At 40.2% G+C, this 12,015-nt stretch overlaps 1 protein-coding gene across 7 annotated transcripts in view; it reads right to left on the bottom strand.

The window, feature by feature from the left end:
• ADAMTS17 (ADAM metallopeptidase with thrombospondin type 1 motif 17) overlaps positions 1-12,015 on the bottom strand; it is a 165,936-nt gene that overhangs the window by 120,668 nt on the left and 33,253 nt on the right. For all 7 annotated transcript variants that reach the window (XM_048956816.1, XM_048956818.1, XM_048956817.1 and 4 more), the window contains 3 exons: positions 11,219-11,302; positions 10,491-10,648; positions 4,880-4,923 (listed from right to left, as the gene is read on the bottom strand). In XM_048956816.1, the coding sequence (XP_048812773.1) occupies positions 4,880-4,923; positions 10,491-10,648; positions 11,219-11,302 (286 nt within the window). The remainder of the gene's footprint in view (positions 1-4,879; positions 4,924-10,490; positions 10,649-11,218; positions 11,303-12,015) is intronic.

Below are 12,015 nucleotides of genomic sequence, written 5' to 3'. Positions count from 1 at the left end.
CACTGAAGTGTGTTTGATTCTGGTCTGGAGGACAGTCTCAGTAAGGCTTTTGCTAAAGCCAGGCACTGCTTCTCTAATGAATTGTTTTAAGCAGCAGGTATTTCTATTTATTCTGGCATCAAATAAAAACCCGCCCTGGAATATACAGAAACATTCAACACGAACCACTATGGAAAATGTTTTTAATGTGAGAATTCCTTTTCTTTTCCACTCACAGCAAACCAACTAGTCTTTTCCCTTTCCTTAGGGATTAATTCTCTGTTGTGACACTGTTAAGGGACTGCAATCTATATTACACAGGGAGGAAGATTTAAATGAACAGCGCAGGGCACAGGCAGGACTGATAAGAACTGTTACTGTTGAGAACAGAACCACCCGACTGCACAAGCAAATCAGCAAGGAAAAGCTAAAAATGCATTGTCCATTTTTCAGGTGCTCTACATGCAATACAAAGGATAAAATCTACAGTGATGTGTAGAACAAGTGTCAGATTTGGAAAACCTGGACATATTTCAAAAACTGTGCGACAGTACTCATAAGAGACCAGGGTGTAATTGATAAGGGAGGGAAAATTAGCCAGTAGCACCATAGGATGCAGCTCTCCATGATGGCACTTCTTGTGGAAGGAAGAAATGACCACAGTATGACTGGGACAGCAGAAGGACATCATCTGCACAGCTACCAAACAGCAACACCGGCAAACCCAAAACCACACACATATCAGTCTGTGCTTGGAAGAGGCAAATAAATAAATACAGGACACAAACTACAGGAGAATTTATAACCCCCAGGACCCCTTTAATAAGTTACCTCGGAGCCTTTCAGTTAAAGCCAGTCAGGAGATGGGATTGTTTTCCCAACACACTGATTCACTTGTGGAAACAGCTTGGAAAACTGTTTCTCAATCGCTTCTGCTCTGATGCTCGCTTTTCTCCAGGCAGTGATTTCTTCAACTAAGCCTGCCTGTCTGCAGTATATACACTGCATCCTGCTTTCTTTTCCCCAGCATCAAGCCACAGAAAGCATATGTGACTGCAGAAGAGGTAAAGACATTTTTAACCAGGGCAATTTAAGGATATTTAAGACACTTTCTCATTTTCCATTTCCCAATTCCATACTGCCCCTACTTTTACTATTAGCTGAATACAGTGAAGTTTCAGCTTGGATCTGGGGTAACATGTACACTGAGGAATCAAGTCCAAGCTTTGCCTTGAAATATGCAGGATCATTCCTAACTAACCATAAAGCTGCTTTTTTGGCACTAGCAGTGGAAATATTGAACGAAAGGGGCATTCTCAATCTGCTTATGTCACAGAAAGGTTGGATCCTTACAACGTGCAAGGCTCCAAGCTGCAGCTTGATATTAATAGCTAGACATTAAACTCTCAATTTGGCTGGCTTAGAGGCAGCTCAATTGGAACAAAGATTTTTCTGCAGGAAACAGCAGAGCTGGTTGGAGTCGCATCACGAGAGATGAGTCTGAAGCAGCAGCAGACTGCAAACTTTTTGACTGGTGTGTGTCAAGGTTATGTTGCACAAAGCAAACCTCCTGCTCTCCAATTGCAGAGCCTATCAGAGGTACCAGCGCCTGAGACTACTGAAACACAACTGTGGCAAATGCGTTGCATGCAGTGTTTTCCTTCTCTCCCCCTCCTTTTTGAATTCATTCATTCTTACAGCTTACTCACAAAACCAAGCGGGGCAATCAGCATTAATAAAGTATTCCTTAAACAGATGTGGTTCTGTCACTTGACACAGTCAGTGGGGTATCACCCCACAAAGACATACTTACATATTTTCACAATTTTTGAGCTTGTTTCAGCCATTATGTAACCTTCCACACTACCTTGGCAGCTGGGCCTAGAAAATTTGAACCAAGTCCCCAGAGCAACTGGTTTCAGAGAGGCCCCTGCCAGAATACAAATACAAACCTCCTGCTGCTGTTTTCTCTCTGTGTCTGCATAGCAAGCAAAGATTCCAGACAGGTTTTTCAGTATGGATCTTTTGAGCACAAATGAACACCTCTTATAAACCATTTAAATTTCATAATCCCACTTCCAAACAACAGCTGAGTCTCAATATTTCCACCAGGAATTCTGCTTGCATATTTCTCACAACATACAGAAAAAAAAAAGAAATCAAAGCACTGTCCCCCATCCCCCCCCAAATACTTACAATGCTTTAAATAGATTATTTGCACTAAAATTAGTCTAACAGTCTGTATATGACTAAGCAACATTAGATTGCTGACTCACATTTGCACTGTACATTTTATGTATATGCATCATACAGTTTTATACATGAACTACTTAAGCCATACAATCTCTTGTAGCTTTGCACTAAAATCCCCATTTCATAGAGGTAGACAGAAGCATTCCAAACATAAGTGACTTGCCAAATGTCACACAGAGCTCCAATGCCAGAGCTGAGAATAAAAATCAGTATTCTACAGTCCAGATTCTACACCTCATACAGAGCAGCAGCCTCAGTTTCCTAGTTTAGGAGATGGCCTGCTCACCACGAAGGTACTTTTTCCTTTAAAAGGCAGCAGTGCATCACATTGCAATGGCCAGCTTTATCCATAAGAGGGTAAAAAAAACACACACATCTGGTGAGACAGTTCTTCACACACAAAGGGGAAGTGCAAGGTAAGGAATGAAAGCAAGTTGCAGTTCTTCAGAACTTTGCTGTAATCTCAGCATCATCTTCAAGACCAAATGCAATGTCACTCTTTGGAATGGTTTCTTGCCCTTGTAGGTACATTTGCTGATTTGGAAGTTAAAACACTGCTATACTGAAAGCAGAGTCAATGATCTCCATGCAAATCACAAATACGATTGATTCGGGGCAATTAGACACGTGGCCCTTGATTATCTGATACAATCTCACGGCTTTAGCACTTGTGTAAGAACTCAGAAACATGAACTCTTATGGATGTGAATCTCCAAAAATCCACCATTCTCCAATTTCATACCACACTACTGCATTCCTCCTTAACAAGAGTGCAGAAGAACTGTTATCTTCTTTCAGGCTCCAAACATAAGCGCTATTTCTCAAGGCAGTGACAGATGAAATATCAACATATAATGTAACTTGGGTGGACTCCACTCAGACTGCAGGCCTACCAGAACAGTTCCTAGCTGTAAGAGTTTTGAAGAAACATTTCAAAATATGCAACACAGAGATGAGGGCCTCAGCAGGTAGTTGATGTGAGACAACTGCAGCAGCTCACCAACTTGGGCACAGGCAATAATGCTTGAAAATGGATGCCGTCAAAATTTTTACTTAATTCAACAGTATTAAAAAAAATTAAGCAGGTATCTTATGATGAAAGACTTGATCTGGACACTGACTCTGGGATCAAACAAGAAAAACAGCAGGGCATAGGAAATGCAGAAGTGAAGATGCTAGCACCAGAAGTAAAAAGCAAGACTGAAGAGAGCAAAGAGACCAAACTGTTTTCCCTTATTGGAATACCCATCTTCTCAAAGTCTACAAAAAACTACAGCAGAAATAGCATCTAACAAGTTTAATTTTTATCACTCTGATCTTCCACTTTTTTCCACTAGAGCCATAGACTTCAGCACAAGAAAGTATTTGGGTAGTTTACAAACAGAAAAAAAAAAAAGTCAAAAATATTTCCTTTGTCATGCTGTCTACATCATCCCCTGAACAGAGATCTTCAATATCACTGTCTTTAAAAACGGAAAAAGCCCTGACCTTGGTCAGCATATATCTTCCATCAGCTTTTCTTCTTCATTTCTATATTATATCTTACCACAGGCATCTTCAGATGCAGACACAAAAAACCTTCCTCTGTAGTAGCAGAAGCATGTTTTCAATTGGACAAAGAACAAATGCACTGTGAGAGATTCCCATTGGAAAATTTAAACATATAAGCCTTGCTCACGTTTAAAAAGAAAACGTATGCATTTTTCAGCTCTTTATTTCCTTCCACCTGATCAGACTCCAAAACACAGAGAGGGAAGGGTCTGCATTCTGAAATGCGACTTCTATAAGCAGCCCCAGAACTGCTGAGGATACCCCACGTCCCTCATCACCTGCTGCTGATAGTAGAGACTCCTGGTCTCCAAGTGCCTCTGCAAACGCTGAAGTTTAAGATCAGCTGAAAGTCAGGATCCACTCCAAGTTCACACAGTACGTGGGATAGCGGGCAGTTCAACTTTCAGACATGTTTAAAAAAATTAATGCAATCATTACAGAGAGGATGTTGAGTTATACCTCCACACACTGCTGCTACTGTCAAGATTAAAAAAAACACACCAGATGAACAGATACAGTGAAGATTACTGCTACCTAAGTAGAATAAATAAATAGATGGATCGTGGAGGATGTAAGGACTCTGTGAATCCAGGGCTTGGGTAAGATTAAAGGCAGTTAGGAAGCAGGCGGCGGAAAAGAAGATTTAACTTGGCTTTCCTACAATGAGGTATTCTTCTCCATGCCTATGTGCCAATTTGATCTGTGAGTGTTGCACAGGTTCTTACAGCTGCAAATACATTCATTAGTTAGCAAATCCTTCTGTGAGAAATGAGGTGAGGGAACACTGGAAGGAACATTACAGCCATACTAACAGACAATTTCTTAATCTCTAATTATCTAATTCTACATCTGCTCCAAAAACATAAGGTTACTTAAGATTACTTCCTAAACTCAGAGACCTCCAGTGCCTAGAAGGGTTAGCATTTAAAGGATTATCTATAGTTGGTACCCCGTACTAATCTGTATTTGCATCACAGAGGCATTCAGAATAGCAAACCCAGCATTATGTTAAATCAAAGAATGAAAGACTGCCCCAAAAGCTCTTCTCAGCATACAGTTGGCTATCAAAATATTCTCCTCTATTTCTTTGACTTACCCACAGTGTCACAAGGCTCGTCTTTGTGTACGCAGAAATCTGTCCTAGAAAGCAAAACAGAACAGAAGTCAAACGTATCCTGTGCCTCCAGACTCCATGCTAGGAAAAAGCAGTGATGCACAATTTACATATCACAGGAGTAGAGGGATTTTGTTTTTCACTTAACTGCTGTGCAGTCTACACAATGACAACACAGACAGCAACACTGAGAGCTGCTACAAGATTACAAGTAATTATGTGAATCAGCTCCATGTCTTACTATCTAATTTAATACTTCAGATTTTGCATGCAAAGAGTACTGCAATATCATATATGAGACTGTCTTTAGGAAGTCAGACTTCAGCACCTGGATTGATAATGAATCTCTCATTTTGAGAAGAGAACTGCATTATCAACAGTGGCAGGAAAGGACAAGTGGGGTCACTGCCTGGGAACACAGAACTGATCATCTATAACCAGAAATTCTCAGTTCTTCTTTCACTGCAATACAGAAAGACAAGATAGAAGCAGGACTAAACAGACAATGACAGATGTTGGTAGAGAAAAAAAGAATTTCAGGATTTCCCACACAACAGCCAGGTAAACAGGCTTCAGCTAAACACATTACTGTCAACTCTGCCATGTTATGGTTGGAATCCAACACAGGTTTAAAAGGACTTTATCTTCTCTCTGTTATCCCTCCACATCTCATCCAGTCTCCCTGAATCTCACTAAAGCAGGAAGATGCTACATATGACGCTGGCATCCACGTATCCTGACAGAGATCCACGGATCTTTGTTAAACAGAAGCAGGAAAAAAACCCTTGAAGCTCACTGTTTAAGTAATACCACTTCAAGTGAGATTTTGTAATGAGAACCCTCGTGAGAGCATAACAAGCATGGGAAGAGAAGTATTTTATAACTAAATTAATGGTTTGAATATATTTTAATAAGCAATTAGGCCTAAACATTTAGAAACTATCCTCAGACCTGCTCTGCAGCACCATCTGCTATGAAAAGGAACAGAAAAGCATCATGTACATTTCTGAAGTTCCTTAGCCCAAGGGAAGCCAAGAAACCATAATCTCTGTTGTGGCTTTCCTCACCCTAAGGGAAGGCTAGTGAGAGAATCACACTAGTACAGCTGGAATGCGTTGTTTGAAATGCTCAAGTCCAAGAAAGGATTTTGAATTCAAGAGTGTGGCAAAAAGAAGAATGGAGAAAGATTAGAAGTACTTCTTCCATGAATAAAAAGTATGAAATTGGGCTTTATAGGAAAAGGTATTTAAGGCTCAGGATTGTTGCTAACAAACCCAAAACCTTCACACCAAACTCTTTAGAAATGAGAAACCAGTTTGCCAGAGGCTTGGAAGAACAACTATTACCACCTCTTGCAAAGCAGATATTGAAATCTCAGAATGCTTCAATTAGGAAAAATGTAACTATCAACATGTTAAAAAAATCAGATAGGAACAAAACAAAATTGGAAGCTACGACCACACACCAGCCCCAGCTTTCATTTTTCACTGCAGCCTTATTGTGTCTCGACACCTTGGCATTCCAGCCCTTCCAAAGAAGACTAATGACAGCCTCCTGACAGAGCTGGCAAAAGCACACCCGCTTGAGTTCCCAGGGCCAACTTGACAGAGGTTTATTTAAGGACTTATTATGTTATATAAACTGGTAAAGCAAACAGATGCTTTTCTTGTGACAACAGATAGCTGAACTATTAGTAAATGGCAAAAGGCCATTGCTAGAGAAGCTTCTCTCCTCAGGGGCTGGCTGGCTCTGCAAACAAAGCACAGCAAATTTTGCTCCTTGCACTCCATGATCTACACTGAAGGGTGTCTGGCACTTGTGGGCAGCTTCCTGAAGAAACTGCCACCATGCCATAAAACAAGGGGTTTAAAAGTAATTCAGCACAAATTGCACACACTCGTAGAAAGGTAGAACAATCTTGTGAGTTAAGAGAGTGCTGTGATGCTGCCTGGTCAGAGTAGGACTTGAAATAGGTCAGCAAAAAGAACTGAACATAATTACCCAGCTCACTGCATGTGGGCTTGCAAGTATGAGATTTCCCAGCCCGTCCTATAAAGTTCAAGAGACACCATACTTCCTTCTATTAAAAGGTTTTGCATGAAGATGCTATGCTTTAAGTTACCTGGACTTATTGTTTAAGTTCTACCCTAAAACTCTGGCCAAACATAAAAGCACGTTCAAATGAGCTCAGTGGATCTCAGCCTTTTTTCAAAGACAAGATGCTGCCTAAATAAAATCTACACATTGAAATTCATAAAGTCCTTTCCTGGAAAATCACGAGAGGGACTGCAGACCATACAGGCAGTAAGAAAGATCTGTCTCACCTGTGGATATGTTACAGGATGTTAGCAGGATGGTTTACATAGCTATATTGGAATAAAACTCACTCCAGGAGCTGCCATTCAAATCCAAGGCCAGATCTGACCTTATCACACCAAGTCTTGGATAATGTACTGAAATCACATGCTATGGCAATGAAGTAAATTTCCTCTCCACTTTTAGCCATTGGCTGAATCAAGTAGTGCATGTGTTCTGACTTCTTAGGGACCTTTGAAATTCTCAGTCATTATCACTTTTATCATAGAGTATGTTTTCATTAGCAAGATTAAACAATTCCTTTGAAAAAATGACAATAAGTGGGTTGTTTTATGCAATAAAGAGAGCCAGAAAAGAAGCTCAGAACTCCTCCTAAAGTCACTCTTCCATCTGGCTCACATGAACTGGAAAAAAATACCTAACTGTGCTAAGCTAAATTCTGCAATTCAAGTCCTTCCTGTAAGAAAGGAGGACAGTAGCTGAACTGTGCAGCATGAATGACAAGTATTCTGTTTAATAGTCAGTTATCAGCATCCTTCAAATGATATCTTTTAACCAGTTTAACCCTGCTGGGTCACAAAGTTAAAGGATAGAGGAAATGGGAACAGGCAAAACCTTGCCAAAAAGAAAAAAAAAATTCACCCTAAATATATATTTAGTAGCACTATGTGCCCAGCTTCCTAATGCATATGGAATTGCTTCACTTGCCCACTTAATGGGATGGTGAAGAGCTGAAGAAACGCAGAAGCAACAAGCAGGCTGCAAATGGAATAACTACAGCAGTTTATCAGAGAGAAACACAAGTCTTCGCTGAGTAACAGTTCTGAATTATGTTCTTATCAGTGCTGATTGATTCTCTGCTATGCTCCCTTATCACCTATACTCTAATGATTGACCTAAATGACCAAGAAGCTGGGAGATCAACAGAATATCTGAAGATTTTCTGAGGAATGCAAAGAATAGAAGATCAACAGAGGGAATGTGTTTTAAATGAAACATGCTTCTAGGGTCACTAAGATACTGATTCTGCAGAAAGAAACCATGCTGGTCAGCTGCCCATTAAAATATGAAGTGCATTACCTGTAAATGCCAGAGATTTGAATTTCTGTAAGTTCAAAATGAGAATTTGAACAACAAAAGTGTGATGATTCTAGACACCACTGCACTACATTCAAACCCTCAGAGATTTTTACCACTGTCTCCCTTACCTACTTAAGGCAGTGTACACCTTATTTCAGATAGAGTACTCCCCTTACCTGTAGCTTAAGGAGGTCATCTACTTCCACATACAATGAGTATATGGGGAAAACCAGTTACAAGTGAAGTTCCAAGAACCAAGCGTGCCATGGCGTTTCAAATGAACGCAGCAAGACTGAAGAAAGTCCTCTGATTCCAGAGATCGAGCCCAAATAATCTATTCCTACTCTTAAAGCAGCTGCTGAAAATTCAGCTTCTGCTTTTCCTGGTTCTATTGCTTGTGCTGGACATGCTTTTGCTCCCGTACCCTTACTGGTCACTGTAGTCTGAAGAGGGTCAAGGGACACACACTGCCAAAGCCAAGAGTAGAAACCCTGACAAAGGAATTGGGCTGCTTGGCCAGAAGTCTTCCAAGAACACAGCATCCTCTTTGCAGCAGAAGCAGGGTGGAAGGATACAAGTGAACACTGGTGACCTATCAAACAAAGAAATGCTGCTCTTACACAGAACAATGTGCTCCTTGGCCTGAACTTTCTCACAAAATCTGAACCCAGCTTCTGACCCAACTGAACCTGTACTTTTCCAACTACTCCAATCACAAAAGCTACATATTTACTGAACCCAATGAAAATCTCTGCAATTCTTCCTCAAATGCCTGAGTTCAATTCATTTAACATGACATTATGCATTCAGTTTGTAAGCTGCAGACAGAATGCACAGATGAAATGCTCCACTCATTCCCTTCATCCAGTGCTCAGAACACATCAGAAGAGATTCTGTATGCCTCACTTGTCATGCAGGACAACTGGATGCCCAGATGAGTTCAACAAAAATGTTAGTTATTTATTTAGGCTGTGATCCAATAAAGCATATTCTTAACTATAACCAGGATGTTCAGCCCAATGACTTCAAAGGAACCACTCACCCTGCCTAAAATGCTAACTAGTTGCTTAGGTGCTTGGGTTGGGCTACAGTGAATACGATGGAGAGAAAAGATCTGGGGGGATTGCACACATCTGTGAAGGTGCACTCATCACAGCTTTGCTGGCCCCATGCCCTGCTTGCCAGCTATTTTACTGAACACTCACCACAATCCAGTGGACAGTTTGCAATGTGACTGTTAACACAGAAGACAATTGCAGTCAAAACAGCAGCTTATGCAAAAGCACGTGTTTCTAGTTACACTGTTGGCAGGGGAAAAAAAGGTAGCACAGGTGAGGAATATCTAAGTGCAGTACAAACATTTCCTGTCTCAATCTAGGGAAGAGGAAGGTAGGAAGTAGTGTCTTTCAAGCAATAAAGAAGCCATCTTACACTACATTTTTGTGCTCACTTTAATTATTCAGTAGTAATTTCTGAAACAATGCATTCTTAAGTTTAAAGTACACAGTTTACACAACCAGATACATGCCTGAAATAAATGCAGCAGGTTTTAAACATACAGACAAATTAAGAATGACTGACTTGAGGATTGACAGAGGGGGGACGTTAAAGTGGTTATTTCCTAAGGCAAAGAGAAAATTAATTTAGCTTCTGGTATTCATTTCACTCTTTCTTTAGGAGATAGCTCCCTCACCATCTCCTTCCTACCAACACACTGCATGCTCCAGAGGTACCAACTATTTCTCCTCTCAGAGTGCTTAATATGCATACCTAATCAAATTTAAGGTGCTTGTTCTTACCCACATTCTCAACTTGGCAGCTTCTTTCTTGTAGGACAAAGACCTGTGTCTTCCTAAACCTCACCTCTTTTCCACTTCTACCACCTGATCTAAGAAAAAGGTATCACCTTTTTTTCTATCACCCTTTTTCTACAGGGTTCTACAGACATGTCTTAACTGTATCCTGACTATGACATGCTATCAAGACAACTGTGATAAAGCTTTTGCACAGTAGTGTTAAGTATACAAAAACAAAACACTTCACCTGAAGCATCTGAGCCCTCCAAACAGCACATAGGCAGCAAAAATACCATCATCAATGGATCTTTTTCTTGGATAAACTGCTGAACCAGATGATCCCAGCACAGACTATGGGCCAGTATTGCTTAAGGAAACCAATAAACCTAGCCTCATTATACCTGGTTACAAAAACTGCAGCATCCACAGGAGGGGTGTCATCCCTCGCACCAGGAACCTGGTTGTTACCAAGGTATTTTGCTCCACCATATTCTTCATTTTGCCAGTGACAAAAGCTCTCCAGAGACCTCTCTCCATGATGCCCAATAGATAACTTGGCCTTTTGTATAGAAAGGGATACAAAAGAACAAATATTCATCACAGTGTTTACAAAATCATTATACCTCTGATAAAAAAAAGAAAACACCAAACAACCGAGGATCAAATACACAAACATTAGAAAATGAAAAAGCATGAAACCAACTTCACCTGAGAGGGTGAAGTAGGAGCTTCATAATCCACATTGACCTCTGCCATTTGATATACAGAACAAATTCCATCAGCCGGCAGCAGTCACAAGCTTCAAAGTCTCCTAAATCTGGCATTTTTGTTTTTGATCCCAGAGCCATATAATTTTTCTAACAATTAACTCCTGAGATTGTCTCACAACTATAAGCAAAGATTTTTCAGAAAGGCTACATAAGAGGACTGCAGTTCCTCCCACTTCTGTGGCCCCTTGTACTTCCATCTGTAACACTACCTAGCATAGCAGGGCACACACTAGTTACGTTTTGTGATCCTGTGGCCAAATACCCCATACTTCTCACCCACGCAGGACACAGATCCTGCTCTGCCTGTAAAACTATAGTAGTACAGTTATAGCAGAGGGTAAAAATGAATCAGAACTCACAGGTCGACTGCGAAGTAGGACTAGTTTTGTCACTCGAATGCTGACTTTAATTCCAAGGCTCTGATGTTGAAACATGTTGTACACCTGTTAAAGTGCAAAGAAAACATCTACAGTACATCAGTAACAATGTCAAGATGTAGTAGCAGTTAAAAGCACTATGACTGAAGTTAGACAGTTCTCCTTCACAATCCTGACCCAAACTGAAACCAAATGGGTTGTGCCACTACAATAAAGAATTTTAAGAGCTACTGTATTGCCACTCTAACAGTTCCACACGCTACAGTGTAGCTTACAAAAATACAGTACATTTGTTCCTTCTATACAGCATTTGGCTTCATCAACTGACCAGCTTGTAACAGACTAATCTGAGTGAGATTCAGCATTCAAGGACAGAAACATTAGAAAACAAACAAAATTGATGAAGAACCCATAATCTAGTTGAAAAAAAAGAAAGATACCTTTAATTGAACTGGATGAGAGAGAACAGAATTGCTGAGTAATGAAGTAAAGAAATATTTCAAAGGAACTCTAAACATAAAGTCTCAAGAACATTATGAAGCACCCAACTAACATGGATCTTTAGCATTGAAATATCAGAGATATCTGAATACAAGATGAAATAATGGTGTGTTTTAGACTTCAGGAAATAGAATGGAAAAGCAATTTCCCTCTGTTATTTTCATATCTTACATAAGAAGAGAATAGTAATAAGGCAGCACATAATGACACAAGCCTCAGGAAATACAAAAATAGCACCGGAAACTACCTTACTACTTTCTCCAGATTTTACATTCCAG

The sequence above is a fragment of the Lagopus muta genome, chromosome 10 (assembly GCF_023343835.1).
Source record: "Lagopus muta isolate bLagMut1 chromosome 10, bLagMut1 primary, whole genome shotgun sequence".
In the NCBI taxonomy this organism is placed as follows: domain Eukaryota; kingdom Metazoa; phylum Chordata; class Aves; order Galliformes; family Phasianidae; genus Lagopus; species Lagopus muta.
The sequence above is the reverse complement of the archived record's forward strand: the minus strand, read 5'-3'. Positions and strand labels throughout refer to the sequence as shown.